Source organism: Amblyomma mixtum, chromosome 8 (assembly GCF_055824585.1).
Source record: "Amblyomma mixtum isolate Tamu chromosome 8, ASM5582458v1, whole genome shotgun sequence".
In the NCBI taxonomy this organism is placed as follows: domain Eukaryota; kingdom Metazoa; phylum Arthropoda; class Arachnida; order Ixodida; family Ixodidae; genus Amblyomma; species Amblyomma mixtum.
In genome coordinates this window covers 36,494,871-36,516,992 of record NC_143019.1, presented here as the reverse complement: position 1 = coordinate 36,516,992, position 22,122 = coordinate 36,494,871, and the positions used below count along the sequence as shown (strand labels likewise).

Genomic DNA, 22,122 nt, shown 5'->3' with positions numbered 1-22,122 from the left:
CGGAACACGCATAAGAAGGAATGCGGAGGGTAAGAACTATGAAGAGAAATATGCATGCGTTCTTCTTCTTGTCTGATTTTGTTCGTGGTGCATTATGTATGCATTTAGAATAATCCTACTACCTGTAGCGAATTTTCTTACTCATGTACAATAAAAAAACTCCTCTGCCGTCAGGACGAAAATATCTACTCCATCGAAATAGGCATTCGTCCCACATGGCGGTCAACTCTGTCGCCAAGATGTCATTCCTGATTTTATGCCTTCGGTGGAGGACGCGGCACAAGGTGTCAGCACGAATTGTATTTCTCGTCGTGCTATTTTTATCCGCGATGCGACCCTGTTAACACCGTGACAGTGAAACCTGGCCAATATGCACCAATGTATTTCAAGAGGTTTCCAATTCATCTTTTGTTCAGCGTTACTGTGTTTCTTTCTGCGCAAATCATGGAATTTTGGCCACTGCCAAAGCCTTGTGCCTTATGGCGCCTAGTCTGTCTGATTCTTCGGATTGATTAGAGAGATTCCTCTATATAGTCGAGGGCTGGACGGCATACCGTCTGGTCAGGAATCATGGCTTGATGAGATTCACTGTTCACTGACCATGGTCAAACACAAATGACGTTTCGGGAGCGCTACGAATTCCTTGTTCACCTTGAAAGTGAACAAGGGAGCCGTAGCGCTCCCGAAACGTCATTTGTGTTTGACCATGGTCAGTGAACAGTGAATCTCATCAAGCTTCCTCTCTCAAACAAAACTGGGTTGGGGTACCTATGTAGTGGTTCGTGTTTTTCAACGAAGAAATACATATTTTTTTTTATGAAGTAACACAGCGGGGGATGTCTTCGGTAGGGTGAGTGCGCGAGTGCTATGCGTTTCTTGAAGTCACGCTGACGCTCTGGTAAGTAGATCCGTTACGCCATTTTAATCAGGACGAGTGACACATATTCTCCGACTTTTTCTCATGTAGGTTGAATCTCTGAGGAGTTTTGCCTCTGGGCTCGGCCTCGACATGGCTGACATGCCCTCGGACCCGAACTTTGACGTCCTGGACCGGATAATGCGGCTGTCCTTGGTATACGGCTTCCCTTCCTTGGTCAAGATCGAAGTGCTAAAACGCCACGTTCACAGTCCACATATAATCGTAAGCATCCGCCAGCGTAGAGAGATGAATAAAACTAGAGGCTCGGGTTAGAACTAAAGAAGCGAGTTGCGCTCACGTGCCCGCTTGAAAACCGGAGAGTCCGGACAGTTGATTGTCGGGCTATTTGTTGATAACAGCGCGTACTGAACTCAACCAAGCACGCTGACAACTGTCGATCTAAAAGTTTATTTAGGGGCTTTATGTCGATCAGGCTTCCAGCGCCTCCTGGACACACCGACGGGAAACAGAAGGCACTGATAGACACCTCAGTGATTATACAGAGCGGGAACCGATGACAATTAGCAGCGCACGTGTAAGCGCTCCTGTTAGTGTGTCCTTATTACCTGCTGCCCTGTGCATGCGCTAAATCGCCACTCAATGTACTACCAACTCGGCCAACCCGTCACACTAGCGCATGTGAGTGCTCTTGTCATTGCGCCCGGTCTTGGTTAAGTGCTAGACTGCCAGTGATTACAAAATACTGAAAAGTCGCAATCAGTAAACTACTAAGTACTTACTAGTCATAAGTGCTGAAAAGCCAATCATGTCGCCGCACGCGAATACTCTTTCTTAGCTGTGGGCAACGCTACTCGCGCCCACAGGCCTCAATTTCCTCGACGGAGCGGATGAAAGTAGCCGTACTATGCAGAAGCTCTAAATGAATTCTGCGGACAGCTTTAAAGCTTCTTTATGCCTAGACGAAAGGAACTCGGAGTTCTAGAGGATTGTTTGTACGCCACGTTAGCTTCCCTACGGAACAATTAAAGGTGCCCTAAAGGCGAATCTGAATTCGTCTTTTTACCGCGGGAACTCGACCTACACGTTCCGAGAATTCTTAGATACTTCGAATGATTGTCCTCTGTGGCCGACTTCTCTAGTTTAAATCGTATTAAACGTCCTGGCTCCCGCCTTTTTTTGAGCTCCCCGCTGAACGTAGGAGGAGTCAGCTAACGCGTGGAGTGCCTTTCAGGTAGTTGCGTGGCGGCTTCGCTTTCGCTTTTATTTTGTTTTTTTTTAGGTTTTATTGAATGAACAGATGCAGTCAGAAACTGCATAGCTGCAAATTGCGCCAACGGAAATAAAAATTCGCCTGTTGCTACTTTCGCTCCTCCGATGGCAAAAGCAGCAAGCCGCCACGGGATTGGATGAAAGGGTAGTTGACTCCGCCTACCGTCAGCAGTGAGTTCAATGCAAGACTGGAGCCGGGACGTTTAATCCGATTTAAGTTAGGGAAATCGGGCCCACAGGACAACAATTCGGAGTTTCTAAGAATGCTCGGAACGTGCAGATCGGTTTCTCGCGATACAAATACGAGTTGTGATTACTCTTTCATGCACCTAAAAGCGACTGGTGTAGGGTCGCACACCTCCCCCCACTGCACGTGCCTCTGGCCTCGCTCCATCGTGATGCTTAGCCTGCAAGGGATTCCTTCAATTGGACCACATCAACCAGCAACCCCCCCCCCCTCCCCCCCAATGGAGTCTCCGGCACACGCATCACATATCCTAGCCCTATTGCGGGGGCTACCGATCATTACAAACAGGATGTTGGAATGCCATCATACACTGACACTAATGCCCAACTCGCTGCATCATCGAATGAGCCTCGTACGAGTCTTGCAACAGCTCTGTATTTTGCCCGCCCCACGACGTACTAGTAGCGCAATACTATAAAAATGTCTAGGGCGGCGGACGGCCGGGGCGTCGCAGATAATCTTTCTCTTTTCTAGGCAACCTCGAAGATGCGGGTGCTCCAAGACGCTATGCTGATTCCGTCGTCAATGGAAACGGCACACTATACCGTAATGCCATCTGTGCAGAAAGTCTCTCAGAGTGCTACCGATGTCGCTTTGGGGCTTCACGAGCTCTGATTTTTAGCATAAAAGCAGTTTAGCAGACGAGACCAAAAAGAGAAGACACAAACACGGGCGCCCGTGTTTGTGTCGTCTTTTCTTGGTCCCATCTGCTGCGCTGTTTTTATGCAAAGAATGTACGAACTGGCCCGGCTTATTCCTCTCTTGGAGCTCTGGTTTGCTAGTGTCCTTCATGTGAAACCACTGATGGGAGAAATGTGGTTGCTTTTTTTTCTCGGAACTGTTTGCGCTGATTTGACCTTGCGTTCTCCTTACGTGTTACGTACAGCTCGTGCACGCGCGCGCGCGCGCACGCACGCACGCGCACACGCGCACACGCGCACACGCGCACACACGCACACACGCACGCACGCACACACACACACACACACACACACACACACACACATACATATACATACATACACACACATACATATATACATATACATACATATATACATATATACATATACATACATATATACATATATACATACATATATACATACATATATATATAATCAGATAAAGTCACCAGAAATTGAAAAACATAACAGGATTTAATTCACGATGTTTCGGCTGGAGCACCAGCCTTTATCGAGCCTTTCCCTTAAAGAAGGTGTTCCTCCAGCCGACACGTCTTGCATTAAATCCTGTTATGTTTTTCAATTTCTGGTGACTTTATCTGATTATATATATATATGTGTGTGTGTGTGTGTGTGTGTGTGTGTGTGTGTGTGTGTGTGTGTGTGTGTGTGTGTGTGTGTGTACAGGGCACTGGCGAAAGGCACTTTGTTACTAGAGTTTCGGCCGGTACCCGGACATCGTCAGAGTGGTATATATATATATATATATATATATATATATATATATATATATATATATACAAATAATTTAAGAAATTCTGTTCTTTGGAATCCATTCTTGTCGAATCTTTTCTTTCGCAATGGAGAATCGCTTTACTTCCCTAGATGGAGACAAACAGAGTGGACTCAGAGTGGACGAGGATCAAGCACGCCCAAAACAGCCGCGAGATGTTGGTGCAAGAATACAGGCGTATCGTGCGCCTTTACGATCGCAGCCTGGACACTGATGAGTTCGGTTTGCGCATCCTCGAAGCCGAGTTTAGGGGTGCGTACACGCTGTTCTCTGCTGTGACAGAAAAGTTCTTACGAAAACTATACCTATAGTGGTCGAGCGCCACGGCTTTTGTGTAAATCATAAGAGTTATGAAAAAAACGACTAATACCCCTGCCAAGCGCGCTAAATAATGTACATTAATGAAGAGTGTCACTTGCTAAAACTGCACTCTAGCGCAGCTAAACGACGTAACATAAGTTGCGCCCTCATGTCGGAGTGCGTTCACAGAACACACTTTGAGGGCTGAGTGCGTAGCCTCGGTAGCAGCGACTTCAAAGGCACAATGTATAAAGTGCATAAAAAGTACTTGTAACTTTATTGTAACTTTATACTTAATATTTTACATACTTTCACATACTTTCACAAATTTTACAAAATTTCGTTCGTTATAGCTCCAAGCAAGGAAAGAAAACAAAGAAACGAGAAAACTACTCATGGCAAAGAACTCGCAAATATTGGCAGTGGCTTAGCTCAGCTAGGCCGGGATTTACGCAGCAAGAGCAGTTTCGTCTCATTAACGGCTATCGGTCTAAAATAATTGCACAGGCCTAAAGTGCAATTCTAAAGGGAGTCTACTTTTTTTTTTTCGCCCTAACTCGCGCTGCAGTGGAGGCTTTCTTCGAGAACTTGCGGCGATCACGACCGCATAGGAAGAGGGCTACTGTGCGGGAACTTGGCAGGCTCACGGTGGGCTACGTATCGAAAGGTTTGTTTCCGTCTTTTATCTAATTACCAGCTAGCAAGCGTTATATGGCGCAGACTCCGACATCTCGCGTTATTCAACGCTAGCCCTTCTATAGCCTTCATTGTACTTTTTTCAGCAACTTTGGGTCAGTGGGTGCTAATTTTCAGAATGTCTTATTAGCTTGAGTATTTGAAGCCAAAGCTATCAAAAAAATGTCTTCGGGTTGAAAACCAGGTTTCTTTGGGAAATCTGTATTCGGTCATACTGAAGCACTTGTCCAGGCAAAACGAATTGATGAGGCCCTACGAACTGCTTCGTACACATGAAAACTTATGCGGCTGTTTCTTTGTACTTCTTAGGGCCCCGCCATCTTGATATGTTCAGTATCGCATCGGACAGCCTTTCTAGGCTTTATCTTAATGTAAACATCAAGAAATTCAGAGCTGGGGTGTACTCATCGAGCGTTTGCTGGCCGAACTTGTCTAAATGCTGGATGCCTTATCCTTTATTGTGTGTTCAAAGAACACGTTTCCATTTCTTCTGCTCCCACTCCCACGATGATGGTTTGCGAAATTCTGTTCCTTTGAAGGTAACCGTACCAATGGTTAAGTCCAGCATATCAGAGGAGAGAAGCAGGTAAGATAAGTAGGGGTGTGCAAATATTCAAAATATCGGAATAACAAGTACTACATCGATTGGCTCTAGGAGGCAAATAGTCCATGTTCAAAATTGTTCGCGATCGATTGAACACGATCTCAAGTTTTCAAATAGTAGTCACCAACTTCGAATCGAGGATGCCGTGATTTTTGTCGACGCCTGTTTTCAAAAACAGGGCCCACTACCGCCAGCACAGAGCGTGGCGCTCCGATCGGTATGCGCCTTGAGTGAGGTTGAGAAAACCTTGCCTTCATGCCCGATGTCTGAGGCCGTGGCTCATAACACTCGCTCCTCTCATCAGCTGATAGGTGGCACTAGTTGCTCTTCCTAGTCGTCAGTAGCAAAAGGTCATTGTCCGATGCGCATCACTAGACGGTCACAAAGTGAGCGATACATTCCGAAACTTTACAAATTAGGAATTATGAAATATTTTGCCATATGACCTGTTTATTACACTTCAAAATTCGGAATCAAAATTTTATTGGTGGAAATATTTCTCTGAACACCGACTTTTGAGCCGTGCTGATATGTAGGATAATGGGCAAATCTCTGCCTGCTGCATGGGGTAACGTTTCACATCGAATTTAAAATCACATTGTTCATCACCCACGTTGATTTTCTGATCACAATGGCCACGAATTGTTTTTCTTGCAGAATTTCTATGTAATCGATGGCGGTCGAAATTCAAAAAATTGCGTCCATAGAAGACTGGCGGATTTTTTTAAGCGCACAAAACTAGCTCAACGAGAACCTTTGAATAGGAAAAGGTTAGACCCTCTTGAACTTACGCTAGCGGGCGGAAGCTCTGACGCAATAAACTTTCAGTGTCACTGCGCAGAAAAGTGGTGCCCTACGTATGGGACGCTAAGCTTATACTGCATATGGGCTAATATGCTGACATCGTGCTACATGTTCCTAATGGAGGTAACTATTGCTTCTTTCAATAGCTGCAGCCTTGACCCCTTCATTTGTAGCGCCGTCGCTTGCGCTCCGGTGTTTTGCACGAATATTCGTGTTGTACGAGCAGAAGCACTGAATAGTCGTACGAATAATCAATTCCTATTCGAATCAGTTTGTTAGCTAGGCTAGTCGTATTTGATTCGGTACCGAAGCAAGACATTTGTGTAAAGTGCTACTCGCTCTCCCATGTAGAGAAGGCATAAAAGTGACGTAATCTATAATAAGTCGAGACACCTATACTGCACTTAAAGGTGCACTGAAGAGGAATCTGAACTCGTCTTTTTGCCGAGGGAACTCGATCTACACGTTCCGAGCATTCTTAGAAACTGCGACTTATTGCCCTGTGTGGCCGATTTCCCTGATTAAATCGAATTAACGTCCGGCTCCAGCCTTTATTTTTTGAATTCTCCCCGTACGGTGGGCGGAGTCAACCAACGCGTGGAGTGCTTTTCAGCTAGCTCCGTGGAGGCTTTGCTTTCGCTTTAATTTGTTTTTAGGTTTTCGTGAATAAATAGTTTCATTCGCAGATAATATAGCCGCAAAATAAGCCCGCAGAAATAAAAAATACGCGCGGACTATTTGCTACAACGGATTACTACGTATTACTCCGCCGATGGCAGAGCGGCAAGCCGGTACGGGACTGGGTGAAAGGCACTCCACGCGTTGGTCGACTCCGCCCACCGTACGGGGAGAATTAAAAAAAAGGCGGGAGCCGGACGTTAATTTGATTTAATTAGGGAAATCGGACACACAGGGCAATGAATCGAGGTTTCTAAGAATGCTCGGAAAGGGTAGATTGAGTTTCCGCGGCAAAAAGACGAGTACAGATTCCTCTTCACTGCACCTTTAACGCATCGAGGGCACCTTTTTAGCGTAGCTCTCGGTTCAGACTTCCTCGGAATATTTGACTGCGACAATGCGTAATACCGTTGACAAGCCTGATGCCTCAAGGACGAGCTGTGAGTTCTCCTCCCCGCGACTAACGAGATTTTAGAAACTTGTTTCACTCGGAATATTGGCTGTTACCAAATACGGACTTGCTTTTTGTCAGCGCGTGTCTGTTCCACACGAAAAGCCAACAGTGTTCTCAACACGGGTTTCTTCCAGCTGACTGGGCGTCTTACTTCTTACGCCACACGGATCACACGATCCCCCTCACCAGCGCTGTGTCCGTTTTTCAAAACGCAACGGGACTCGTGGTCCATCTCCTGGACACCGCCCGGATGTCACGTGACGACTCTAGGCTCTTGTTGGCCTGGAGCCTGCTCCGCCTGCTTCTCCCTTTTGCCAGCCACGAGATGATGAGGCAAACATTGACCGAGCGGGGAAATGACCTCCGCGACTACTGCTACGCAATTGTCGAGAAAAACATGGCAGTCGCCGCCTCCCTGCGGTACTTCAGCTCTGGTGTGTGCAACTTTTCTATCATTGGGGCTATATCTTAACGGAGAGATTATGAATGTTCATACCCTGAAATTTTTGCCAAATGCATTTTTTCCACTGAATGGAGTTTATGAATGCATCTTTTTCATGCATTGTAAGATTTCAGTATAACTATCAATATATTCGCCGATCTCCCGTAATGAGGCTTCCATTTTTCTTGCTATGAACGTCTTGCTATGGTCAAAAACGTTACCCATAGGCTTTTTATTGCACTCTTAACTGCTCGATGTGAGCTATGGACAAATCTTAAAAGACAAGTTTTGCTACGAGTTCGAGAAGTGGAGGATTATCTTATATATTTCCATAACAGTAGCTTACAATACTCCAATGTTCAAGTTTTTTGCCCGGGAATGCTGAACATAGATAGGAATCCGCTTTTCCTGCATTATTTTTGCAATCCATTGTTTGGTTTATTGAGTTTCACTCTTGCTGTATGCGCGTTAATTTCCAACTTTGAAGGGCGCCAGGTCGGAAAAATTTTACAGTGAGCTGACGCTATATACCAACCTATATACCAACCGGATCAGATTCAAGTAGTCTTAAAGTATTTTGAACGTTTTCTGTCAAGATCTTAAAGCACTGGCATTTTAGAGCGCAGCTCTTTGTCGTCCGTTCCTGGGTTTCGCGTCGTCGTCGGCGTTGTCGTCGGCCTCGTAACCAGCTCCGCCCCCCTTTCATCCCCCAGCGCTAGCAGCGACCGACTGATAACGACCGACTGATACCGCTGGATGCCGCTGACGCCGCTAGAGAGTCAAGATAACGTGACTGCATAGAACACCGTCGCCGCCATGCAGAAAGAGGAGGAAAGGGTCCCCCCCCCCCCCCCCCCCCCTGTTCTTGTGTGGCGGATAGGGTGCTCTTCAGTTGCCGACGCGCCGGTTATTTCACGTAGGCCCCGGCACGTCGACGAATACGTGACCACCTTCCCACGGCTAGACCTGGTTCTTAGCGCTGCGGAAGCGAGGGTATCATATTGTTTGTGTCGGCATCGGGGGCGTTGTCCCTGAAACCAACTCCGCAGCTGGGGTTGACTCACTATCGAAAAGGTGAAACAGCTTATTTGCTGCGCTCAAATTTCGCAATAGGAAGTAACGTAATAGTCGGTAATTTTTTACCTAAGAATGTATCAACGAATCACCTCTGGCAGAAATTATTTGAGGGCGCTTTTTACAAGCGCAGTTATCGGCTCAAAAGTGTTGACCATTTCGCCTTTCGCGGTAATTTTAAAAATCCTAAAGAAAAGATGAGCGTTTCTCCAAAAACGTTTTGCTTCTGCCTTTTGCATCTCCCTGGGAGTTAGGCGCCTCATTCGCTCTCGGAAATGTCGCCGTTGATAAAATTGTGTCGGGTCTCCTATTGAATGGGGCGCCCTCTTGCCACAATATTGACAATCATCGTGTCCTCCACTCACTGCGCTAATGGGGCGCCCTCTTGCCACACTATTGACAATCATCGTGTCCTCCACTCACTGCGCTAATGGGGCGCCCTCTTGCCACACTACTGACAATCATCGTGTCCTCCACTCACTCCGCTAATGGGGCGCCCTCTTGCCACACTATTGACAATCATCGTGTCCTCCACTCACTCCTCTAATGGGGCGCCCTCTTGCCACACTATTGACAGTCATCATGTCCTCCACTCACTCCGCTAAGCTAGCGATGAGGGGGACATGCAGACAGCGGCCTGGCCACTTGTAGCGCGTCAACACTTTACTGTCTTGGTTAGAGGTTGTCCGAAGGGGACTGCAGAAAAATAACAAAACGTGACGCCACCAACACTTACAACAATACGAGGTGATGGCGTCATGCTGGCTGGTTGACGATGTCGCCATGCCAATACAACAGCAGTGAAACCAATCAGCGAGAATAATCGATTGTGTACCATGGGCAAGCAGTATAGAGCTTTGATCCGAGATCTTCAGGCAGTAAGGTCCCTTCTCAGCTGAATAGCTGGGCACTTTGTGCACATCACAAGTGGGAATCTTTTTTTTGTCTGTGTGTGTGTGAGGGGGGGGGGGGAGTGAATGCTCTTTCAGGCCCTCTGAGCTTGGGAGTGCTGTAGTACACTGCTGAAAAGCTCAGAATCAAACCTTATAGCTTGAAGAGTGTGACGAAGGCTGAGCATTAAGTCTCTTTCACTATAAATTCTTGGCCTTCCGTACTCCAAGTTAACTCTTGTAAAAGTGTTCCGTAAACAGTTCATTGGCTATCTATTAAACATCTATATTATATAGATCTATCTATATATTAATTATCTATATAAACAGTTCTATTGCCTTCCTATAGCATTCTTTTTGTCTATGCCTAGTCGATAGATTGCCTATAGGTAAAAGTCGATTATCAGTAGACTGTCTATAGCATTTTGTGTTGCCTATAGACTGCTCTCTAGGATTTGTCTATAGGGACTCTATAGATTTTCTAGACAGATGTCTATGGACAGTTAAGACTGTCTAAAAAGTTTTGTAAGGGACAACTCAGTGAACGATACTGTGGTACCGGCAGGAGTGTTCAAGAGCCTGCTGTTTGCCCTTTCGCATGATGACGTGTGGCCGTTGGCGCTGACGCGGTCCTCCTGGAACGGACTTGCTGTTCCTTAGTGCTTCCGCCGAGTGCACTGGCGTCTAGCAGACAAGTCGCGCATCATGTTAGGGCAACCCTGGAGAACATGATCAGTGAGTTGCATTGGACCGGGGATGAACTGCGACGCAGAATGTTGTCCAAGTCCAAGGACCTCTTGATGATCGTTGGCTTCCCGGAGGGTCTCGACAACGAGACCCTGGTGGAAGACTTCTACGGTGAGCAATAATCTTCCTGCCTTGTTGAACGGGTTCAGTCCAGACATGAGCGATGTGATACGATTGCCATTTCACCTTGTATCCACACAATTATTAAATAAGTATTTCCACTCCGGTAACCCGCACTGGAGTAATGCAAAAGCAGTAAGGCCTCCTCATTTCAAGTTGCTTTTTTGTTTTTAACTGGTTCCTTAATTACCCACTTCACTCACAATTAATTAATTTTAATTATAGTTAATTCGTGATTAATTCAGTTGTTTCACTTTAATTCACGCTTAATTCACATTAATGTACCATTAATTCACTTTAAATCAAGCCGCCGCGCTTTCTCAGTGGCTATGACTCTCGGCTGCTGACCGGAAAGACGCGGGTTCGATCACGGCCGCGGCGGTCGAATTTCGATAAAGGCGAAACTCTAAAGGCCCGCGCACTGTGCGATTGAGATTGAGCCACGCTCCCGAGCCGCAGCTCTCTCTTTTTGTTTCCTCTGACTCTTCCTACGCCGGCGCAGCCCGAGACAGATTCAGGCATGCGAAAGGGATGATAACACCGACCAGAGCTATAAACCTTTAAAATTATGTAAATACAACTCCAGCTGTAAAACAAATGGCAGTGGCCTAGCTCAGCTATTGCAGGATAAACGTAGCGAGAGCTACAGTTTCCCCCTGGTTACGGATGTCGTCGTATCACCTCAGCTTTTATACACACAGCCGCACATACGCTGTTTATCCGCGCGACCCCACACGCGGCCGCGGCGGCGGCCGAGTTCTGACCCAGGGTTGCCAGGTCCTAAATTTTAAAAGTAGCCACAAAAAGCTGAAAAGTAGCCAAAAAAGTAGCCAACCAGCTGCCGAAGTGTCAAAAGTAGCCAAAAGTAGCGCCAAGGTTGCAGAAAAGCGTCACCAGAAGCATAAAAGCGCAAGAAATATATAATTCTTGTAGGACGCAGGGTAATTTGTGAATGCGAATAACTCTGAATTACAAAAGCATCGCAAATCAAATGAAAGGAAATACATGAACACCATGGCACAGAAGCACGGAAACGAAGGGAAAGAGAGTGTGGGAAAAGTAATCAGAACAGTTTTTCTTCTTTTCAGAGGAGAAATAATTGGTGTTGCTAAGCCACAGCCATGGCAATTTTAATTCCCAGATATATATGTATATATGTATATAGATATGACATGCCTGGCAATGTTTTTTGCATGAAATTTCTTCACTGCTCCATAAACAAGCGTTTGATTTGGTGCGCCTATTTCTTTTTCCGTTTCTCTCCTGTGATCTTTTTTCAGCTTTATATTGCAAAAATAGACTGATCGCCACATGCAGTTCATATGTTCTAAAGGCATAGAAAGCATAGCCTTGGCCAAATTTTTTCAGGTCACATGGCTTCCTTTTCAGCCGTATTCTGGGGAACTAATGGCTCTCAGGATATCGCTGTACGATACGAAGAGCCTTCGTCATCGCGTTTCAAAGCCTTTTGCTCTTCCCCGTTCCCCAGTAATCGGCTAAAAGGAAACCGTATTTGCCCTGAAAAATTTTAACCAAGACTGTAATTCTCAGCATCATCATGTGTGGCCGATCAAAGCGCTTTGAACCAGTATCCAACTGAGGAAACAAGGTATATCAGCTAAGTAGCAATTCACATCCTTATTTAGCTGAAGCGCATTGAGTGCATTGAGTGCATGATTGAGTGAATGGAGATGGGACATTTCTTATCGCTGGTTCTAAGGAAACCTTCATATCAGCATAGCATAGCGGAGGCGGAATCTCGCTTGGGAGAACACAGGAGCCAGTGAACACAGGAGCGAGAAGTATTTTAAGTCTAGGACATCATTACAAGCAAAATTTTAACAAAAAGACTGGCACCGCCAGAATAATGGTGTTTGCGTATGGCATTCTGACGCACTCAAGCAAAGATGTATGGATCATTGGCAGAAAAAGAGGTCCATTACAGCCCTAACTTCGCTTTCAAAAGTAGCCAAAAAGTAGCCAAGTAGCCAAGTTCAAATTTTTGTCGCCAAGCGGTCCTAAAAGTAGCCAATTTGGCGCAAAGTAGCCAAACCTGGCAACCCTGTTCTGACCGCATGCGCCGCGCACCTGCTGCCCTTCTTCGGTTGCCGCGCATGCGCATTCACGCGCAGCGTCGGCGGGCGTAGTCGGGCCGGCGCGGCTCCACGCGCGGCGGCGGCGGCGGCGGCGACCTCTGACGTCACGCGCTGCCCATCTGCTGCTCCTCTCTGGTTTCGCGCATGCGCACTATCGGCCTCCCGGACTCACGGCGGAATGCTCGACTGGGTAGCGTAGTGTAGCTCTCGCTACGAAACGCATACAGGACTGTCTAAAATGTAATCATCATTCTGCCTTTGTTTCGGAGGAGGAATAAGCGTGCTTTCCTAATTGAAAGCAGGGTTGTATAGTAAAATATTCTAGTCATTTATGCGTGACGTCCATAAGATGCAAATACCTTCGTCATTTTATGCACGTTCCACATTCTCGAGTCCTATGAATCTTATAATATCGTTCTTCGGAATGAATATGGCTTGAGGATATGTCTCCTCAAGACACAGAAGTGCTCGAGTTAACTAGTTTTACAATTTAATATGAATTCTCATTGTGAAACGTGTCGAAATTGTCTTCTAAATTCTTTATAATCATGAGCTTGACTACGCTCAATGCAGGAGAAACTCCTCTCCCATATTTCTAATTTCTCCAATTAGCTCTGTCCTCTACCAGCTGCGGCCGCCTTATCACCACAAACCACTTAATCTCATCCACATCCTTGCGCCCCTTGCTATGCTTGCCTTCTCTGTGGATCCGATCGAAACCATTAACAACTATCGGTTATTTTGCCTTCGCAATACATGCCCTGCCAATTTCTTACTGATTGCCACTACGATGTCATTTACCCACTCTACCCTCTTCCTGTCTCTTAACGTTACGCCTATCGTTTTTCTTTCCATAGCTCGTTGCGTTCTTCTCAATTTAGGCTGAACCCTTTTCGTTAGCCTCCACGTTTCAGCGCCGTAGGCGAGTATGGTAACAAAGAGCAGTTTTATGCTTTTTTCTTGAGGGATATTGGTAAACTTCCATCCGTATTCCTCTCCTTATATTCCTCTATGTAGCCAGCTATATATTTATTGATGAGGAATCGCACACCTTGGGCTGTCTATGCACTAATTCACGATAGCATAATCGTGCCCTCCCTTTACCACTCCACACGCCACGCCTGTCCTCCTGACCTCACTAAGGGTGATGACATCCAGTAGGGGATAATCGAAATTCCGCAAGTGCGCTTTCCCACATAACTGTTGCCCAAAACAAGATGGCCGACTTCGATATAAAGAAACTACGTGTGCTCCAGGACAGGCGCTAAAGGTGTGGATAGAATGTAAGAAAAGTATTTTGGAAGAATCAAACAAAAAACTAGTCTTTCTTGCTTTGTTTCAGCTGGAAACGCATGGTCAGTCATCTTGTTTTGGTCGAAATTGTTATGCGGAAAAGCGCACTGTCGCAATTTTGAATATCCCCTGTTGACTGCCAGCTAGTTCAAAAGGACCAAGGTTTGTTTCCTCACTAGTTTTAAATTGAGGTATCTGCTTCTTTACTATACCTTTAAATTCCCTCCGTATTTTTTCTCCTGTTTATCAAATATGGTTTTTCCGACTAGCAATGGTTTAATGATAAAAGTAACTGTCATGTATCTAGCCGCGCAGAAATTACGTATGTCAACGACTATTTTTCAAAATGTCAAAAATGTCAAAAATGCCAACGCATGTCAAAATTCAGGGGCACTTTGTTGACCTAAAGTGCGGTGAGGCGAAGGCCTTAAGCGCAGTGTTGCTGCTTGTGTCACTGATGTGTGGTTAAGATGTTAAGCTTCGCCTCTAAGAGCGGAACGCGACAGCGTCTTGCAACGCTGCCAGAGAGTCCATACAACGCCATCGCCCGTTCGGTTCTACCCCTTGCTCGTCGGTAAATTGGTTTTTTGAGGAAAGGAAATGTATATGTCTCTCATATCTGGGTGGACACCTAAACCTCGCCGTAACGGGAACGGAGGAAGATGGAAGTGAACGAAGACACCGTATTCACTATATAGACGCGCCTTTGTTCATTCTAAACCATCGAGCTGGCATGGCGGAGTGGTAGCGTGCACGTCTCGCACTCCGGAGACCGGGGTTCGATTCCCCAGCTCGGCCAATTTCCTACTCGGTTTTATTTATTTATGTGGTATGACTTGAAAGTTCAATTAGGCTAATTGGTTAAGTTAGCAATTAACTAAACTCAGTCCCACTTACATGGAGCATCACTATACGATCCCTTTAATTGGTTGCATGGTTAGTAGCCAAAGTACAATTGGCCCCGTTTGAAATTGGCGCACTGTGACGTCACGACCGTTTCGACCAATTGAAAAGCGTGACATTTCTGTCGACAACTGCTGCTTACAACGATGAGGCATTAAAGGCTTCCGCCTGAAAAATGTCAACGACTATTTTTCTTTTCTCTTACGTGGGTGCAGCGGAGTTTCCGGACATGGTAGAGAATTTCTTCGATTCCTATGTGGAGGTACGCCGCATCGTGACAACGCGCAATATTAAGGGCACCATACCCGCAGCCTTCAGGCCTGTCATCAGTAATGCTGCCTACAACGCCTATATGCACGTCATGGTTGTGAATGCCGGAATGCTACAGCCTCCAGTGTTCATCAACAACGCTCCGGCTGCAATGAACTATGGAGGTATAGGACAGGTACGCATGTTGCAATAATGTTGAGCTGGGAAAGGAAGGCAGTGCAACTAATAAGGGAGTAATTACCTATTCGCATCCATCCAAGCGCAGCCATACAGCTAAAAAGGAAAGCTATACAGGTTCCACAGGAACGACGTAGTTAAACGAAATTTCTTCTTGGTGCGGGGCTCGAAGCTGGGTCCACCGCTTCATCGGAGCGAGTAATTACTCCCTTATTAGAAATCCACTCTACCTTGGGGGATTACCCTAAAACATCTGACCAGTACAACTAATGTCATATAATTATACAAGTAGACTCTTAAGATGCCAAAATAGTTTTGGGCAAATGGAATTCGTCTCGATGTGGCGTGGTTACTGGACTTTCGAGGCGTACCATATATGATCTCCGTATTAATCAAATTAATTTTTGTTTGGTTTATGGTTTACGGGGGTTTAACGTCCCGAAGCAACTCATGCTATGAGTAACGACGTAGTGAAGGACTCCGGAAATTTCGAACACGTGGGGTTAAAAATTTTTCTGGTTTGGTTTACAGGAGTTTAACGTCCCAAAGCACCTCAGGCTATAAGGGACGCCGTAGTGAAGGGCTCCGGAAATTTCGAACACCTGGGGTTAAAGACTATTTTGGTTTGGTTTACAATAGTTTAACGTCCGAAAGCAACTCAGGCTATAAGGCATGCCGTAGTGAAGGGCTCCGGAAATTTCGACCACCTGGGGTTCTTTAACGTGCACTGACATCGCACAACTCCAGGTCGTCGAAATTTCCGGAGCCCTGCACCACGGCATGCCTCATAGTCTGAGCCACTTTTGGACGTTAAAAACCCATAAAGCAAACCAAAACAAGCACACTCTGTTCGTTGAGCTGAGAATACAGCAGTACACGCGCTTCCAAAGCTCAACACGTGCGTACTGATGACTGAAGAGCTAAATAAATCATCCAGTTATTCGAAAAACAAATGTTAATAACACAGCCTTCAGCTGAACATTTTTAATTTAGGCATACTGCTTTCAAAGCTATCTCACCGGTTCCAAGATTTTGTGGAATAGTGATGCATGAGGAGGTCAGCAATTGTTATTTTGCTCGGCAAAACTGCACAGGTTCGGCGATTAAATTTCAAAAGCGGCAGCCGCATTAAAAGCGGAAACTCGATGTAATGAGATTTCGGAGGAGATTAAGGAACCCAACGTGGCTCATTTCATTCATAAAGTTTCCACTGAGGTACCTCCTCAAGATCATATTCTTTTGAGGCGATACCTTCACACTGCTAGGTAAAGTCGGGTATCGCCGTGTGTGCAATATGCGTGATCACGAACATGGATCTGGCAGGTGGTACCTAGGAAGAAACCTTCCAGGCAGGTGGGCAACCAAGGTCACGTGACCTTGCAGCGTCATCAGAACCTGCCCACCCTATAGTGAGTCAACAACCCACCGTGGCAGGTGGCAATAAATGTATGATTTTCCGCTTGGGAAGAGCAGCATGGGCCGCACAAGGCCCACCGCTGGGAGCACTTGCCATATCGCAGAGCAGTGGCGCATCGCTTAACCGCTGCACCACTGCGCCAGGAGTAGTATGGGGACTCCCAGGGATCTATAAATGTAAAGTGGAGAACGACCGTCTGCATATATGAGAATTGACCCACTACGCTATAGCGTCATACACTTAACGCGGATCGTAAGTGTCCCATTTTGTTCACGTGTTAGGATCCCTCATAAATTAAGCCTGTTCTCCCATTGCACCCCATAGGACAGTGATATCCATATTGTTCCCTCAGCATTGCTTTCCTCTTGTGCAAGCTAAACTGGATCCTTTCAATATTTGCAGATCGTCGGCCACGAATTAATGCATTCCTTCGACGTCTACCACCTCGAATATGATTCGCAATTTCGTCGCTCCCAGATCGACTCGTGGGATATGCAGCAATACACAGCGAAGCTGCTCTGTCTTCGTGCTTCGTACCAAGACGTACGTAAGCTTCACGTAATTTCGACGTCATAATTAGGAACGCTTGTGATCATATCAACTTGTTATTTAACTCCTTTAACCTCCCAGCATTTAATATTTCACTCCTATAACCTGCCGCGTTAAAATGAGAGAATAAAGAAGCCGGAACTGCATGAAAAGTCGAGAATCGAAACGTCTCACTATGTGCGGCAGGTATGAACGGCTACTTGAACATACTAGCATTGGAGCAGGCTGAGTTCTGTCTGGCCTACAGTCACGTACAAAACCTGGCGTTTACGAGCGTCGAATCGAACCAAATCGCATTTCGATTATGTTGTTGTTGTTGCGACTGAGAGAAGGATGAAAAGGAAAGTGCACGGGCCTGCCGACTGGCTCCAGCTGAGCCACCACCGCTGCCACGTGGAGATAGAGGAGAGTTCTGAGATGAGAGGGAAGAGTGAAAGAAGAGACGCGCGTCGCAACAACCGTGTTCGCGGAAGCGAAGACGCTGGCTGAAACAACAGATACATTTATAATATCTGTCCCTATTTCAATTAAACAGCGCTGAGCAGAAGGGGAACATCTGTGAGGCACAAAAAAGAACTGAAAAACAGCTTGACCGAAGGCAAGAAATTTATAAAGAGGTTTGGTTTATGGGGTTTAACGTCCCAAAGCGAATCAGGCTATGAGGGACGCCGTAGTGAAGGGCTCCAGAAATTTCGACCACCTTGGATTCTTTAACGAGCACTATTGCGTAGCCAGGGTACCACATGCCACCGTTGGTTCGGATCCCAGTGGTGGCATGTGGTTGTCTGTTATTGCGAAAGGAATACTACGCCAGGTCTAACCGCTCGTCGCGTGGTCCGTGACCTCCTGCTCCTCGAGGAGCCGCCGCCGCGCCTAACAGATGGTGTGACGTCAGCCTCTCCGTTGCTATGGCGACGCGTGACGTCAGCTTGCTCACTCCACCGCTGCGGACTAGCGTCGTGCCATCTGCGCGAGAGGTTGCTCGGGAAGGCCAACATGGGTCGCAAAATCCCGAAGGGTGGCTGGGATAGAAACAGCCACCTGCCAGTGAAGTGACGCATCGCTTAGCCGCGGCGCCACTGAGCTGGTAGTGGTATATGAGGACTCGCCGCCATCTATGAATCTTAAGTAGGAATTAGCAATTCAGCATAGATGGGCATTAACCCACTAAAGATAGCATGCCACACCCATAAGGCGGAGTTTACGTGCCCCCTCCAATTGAAGAATGAACACCTGCTTTCGCAGGTGTACTAGGTTTAGCTACGTTAAACCGGTATAATTTTTTTTTGCTTTCTAGTCAATTAGCTTTCAGCGATTAAATAGCTGCACTATTATTTTCCATTCATCAATTTCACAGATTGAAAAAAAAGGAAACATTCCCTTGCGTTCCCATGTTTCGGTGACTGTTCGCTTCCTTCGTATCAGTAGTGAAGAGAGTCCGGCTCGCGGCGACTGGAGGAGTCCAGTTTGCTGAAGCCTACAAATATTGCCTGTTATCCGTGGACTACGCTCTCGTCACCCTAATTGCTAGGAGGTAGCATTTAGAGACGACGGACAAGAAAAGACACACAGCAAGGTGCTAACTATCAACTGAATTTTATTCGGAAAAACAACTCTTAAAGGGCAACTGCAGCACTTTTTGAGAATTTCGCGATATTCAAGGATTAAAATCTATATAGGCTGTAGGTAAAGCAAGCCAAGTGTTTTTGCACTAGCATTTAAAATGGTGACAATGGACGATTGAATTTTGCGCTTCTTCTCAATGCACTGGAGGAGTGCAGGAAAACTCACGTAAGGTATGATTTCAAATTACCGCTGTCGTCAGTCACACCTTGCCCTGACTCGTTAGACGCTGCCAAACAACTCTCGGCAGGGTTTGCCTTCGTTGGCGTCGGTTTTTTTCCTTCAAAGCAGGCGTTTGTGCGTTGGAAATGTACCGATACCTTTGATGACGTCATCGTGCGCCCCCCTCTTGGCGTTGTGCATTGCGGAGAAGCTTGAAGGGCATCCGGATTTTAATCAGCGATTACTTCACTATTTCAAGTGCTAGCACAGAGACTTCGCATGCTCTACCTGCAAGTGTCACACATTTGGAATCTCTTGAGCTCGCTGATTTCTAAAACCTATGCAGTTTCCCTTTAAATATCGCTGTTCTGCATGTCAAGCGGTTACACATCACGTGGAAATGGTCAATCAGCAAACATGTCAATAAACGTGAATTCTTTATCATGCAGAGTCAAGGTGCTACTAACGCATGAGTCTCGCATGAGGAGGAGACTAATGCGTTTGTAGCACCACCTTGACTCTGCATGATAAAGAATTCACGTTTACTGATACGTTTGCTGATTGACCATTTCCACGTGATGTGCAGCCGCTTGATGTGCAGAACAGCGATATTGAAGATATGTTTTTTCTGAATAAAATTCTATTGATACTTAGCGCCTTGCTGTGTTTCTTGTCCGTCGCCTCTACGCGCTGCCTCGCAGCAATGAATCGGTACCAATTAGGCCAAGTAGGCGTTCTAACACAAAGCTGTCGTCACCTTAGTAGTAGTAGTAGTAGTAGTAGTAGTAGTAGTAGTAGTAGTAGTAGTAGTAGTAGTATTAGTGGTAGTAGTGGTAGTAGTGGTAGTAGTGGTAGTAGTAGTAGTAGTAGTGGTAGTAGTGGTAGTAGTAGTAGTAGTAGTAGTAGTAGTAGTAGTAGTGGTAGTGGTAGTGGTAGTGGTGGTGGTGGTGGTGGTGGTGGTGGTAGTGGTGGTTTTATTATGCATTGTGTATGGAATGAAAAAGAATTTTTGCTTGTCCCGGCTTCTGCTATTGTTGCTGGAAGCACCTGAGCTGGGGCAGCGGAAATAAAGGATAGCAGGCAGTGTGTAGAAGTGAAAAGAAAGAGGTGAGGGGATAGTAGAAAGGACAGGGGGAGCACCATAGCTCTCCCCCTGTCCCTGTCAGTGTCCGCTGGTTTCCATGGGAACCCTGACAGTCACCTGTGTTCCTCTGTACGCTTTGGAGTGCTGGCTAGTCTTCAGTGCGCTCTCCCCTGTAAGAGTGCTATCTGAGGCAGAGCGATTTTGGAAACAAGCTTAACAATGTTCCAGGGGTAACATGTGCCCACAGACAGCAGCGCAGATAATTGGCCCAATATTGAAAATGTATTGGCAAAGGTATGTCCTGGAAAGGCCCAGTGTAAAACTATCCATTTCCAAAAAAAAAAAAAAATTCAGGGAGGCGCTTTGTTGACCTACAGTGCGCGTGCGCTGCTTGTGTCACTTATATGTGGTTGAGATGTGGTGGTGGTGGTGAAAACTTTTAATTTCTGAAATAGAGTTTGGGAGCCACAGAGTGGCCACGCTACATGGTCGGCGTCCCTAGTCCGGGACACCGCACGACAATGCCCCGTCTCTAGCCCGTTTCACCAGAGCCCTTTGGGACTCAAGCGAGGAGCAGTTGAGAAGGGCAGTCTCCCATGCCTCTCTGGAAGGGGTAGGGGAAGGGGGGAGGTGGGGATTTTGAGTACATGCCCACACCATGTGGAAGATATCACAGGTCTCCCCACAGTGTGGGCATCGCCCATCCGTGTTAGGATCGTAATGCTTTAAGATTGCAGGACAGAGTAGAGTACCTGTCTGCAGGCGCCTTAAAGTTCGCTATAGCTATGATGCACCTCCCAAGCCAACTGGCCCGGGTGGAAGGCATTCAACACGCGTTGTATGCAGATGACATTACAATTTGGACCACTGAGGGGAGCCTTGGGGACATGGAGGCCCGCCTTCAGCAGGCCGCTTCCATAGTCGATGCGTATGCCATTGACTGTGGGCTCCAATGTGCTCCAACGAAATCAGAGCTTTTGCATGTCAGAGCGAACCCAAAGGATAGGACAGCAATTCACATCTCTCTGTCAGGAGGTCCTATTAGAGAGGTGGAGGAGCTCCGTATTCTGGGCCTTTTCATTCACCACAGACTCAGACCGGACTCCACCATTCTGAAACTCAAGAGAGTAGGCGAACAGGTAGGGCGCATGATCCGCCGCGTTTCCAACAAGCGGGGCGGTCTGCGGGGCAGGGACGCGCTTCGGCTCGTCTATGCCTTCGTGACTAGCCGGATCCTCTACGCCGTGCCATATCTCCGCACTACTAAGCAAGACGAGGCGCGAATAGACGCTGTCATCCGCAAGGCAACTAAGCGAGCCCTGGATCTCCCGGTGACTACCTCTAATGCCAAACTCAAGGCATTGGGGGTGCTAAACTCCTACCAGGAGCTGCGGGAGGCCCACCTCGTGAACCAATACACGCGGCTCATGCAGACGGCCCCTGGGCGCCGCCTGCTAAACCGCTTACACATCCAACACGACTGCACTCCAGAGGAGGCGGAGCGTATCCCAGTACTGTGGCGCCATATGCTCTGGGTCTCCCCGCTCCCCCGTAACATGGACACCGACATGCACGTAAACAGGCGACAAGCGCGGGCTCGGGCTCTTGAGAGACAACACGGCTCCCGACCCGGTGTATATTATGTAGACGTAGCAGGCCCATCGCCCACGGGATTTTACACGGCCGCTGTCGTTCACCAGGAAATGCACGTTGATGGACTCTCTTTTCGAGCCCCGAATTCCATGCGAGCCGAGGAAGTAGCGATAGCGCTTGCTGCCGCCCACGCCAATTCGAGAATCATCATTACGGACTCCCGAAAAGCATGTGATCATTACTTGGCAGGGGAGATCTCCCCCTTAGCTGC

At 46.9% G+C, this 22,122-nt stretch overlaps 1 protein-coding gene across 2 annotated transcripts in view; it reads left to right on the top strand.

The window, feature by feature from the left end:
- Positions 1-22,122, top strand: part of LOC149332092 (neprilysin-3-like) — a 38,374-nt gene that overhangs the window by 4,874 nt on the left and 11,378 nt on the right. For both annotated transcript variants that reach the window (XR_016284872.1, XM_089555690.1), the window contains exons 4-10: positions 968-1,141; positions 3,968-4,127; positions 4,744-4,842; positions 7,546-7,845; positions 10,478-10,675; positions 15,192-15,421; positions 17,243-17,383. Coding sequence is in view for 1 of the 2 variants with exons in the window: in XM_089555690.1 (XP_089411816.1) it covers positions 968-1,141; positions 3,968-4,127; positions 4,744-4,842; positions 7,546-7,845; positions 10,478-10,675; positions 15,192-15,421; positions 17,243-17,383 (1,302 nt within the window). In the remaining variant the exon portion in view is untranslated. The remainder of the gene's footprint in view (positions 1-967; positions 1,142-3,967; positions 4,128-4,743; positions 4,843-7,545; positions 7,846-10,477; positions 10,676-15,191; positions 15,422-17,242; positions 17,384-22,122) is intronic.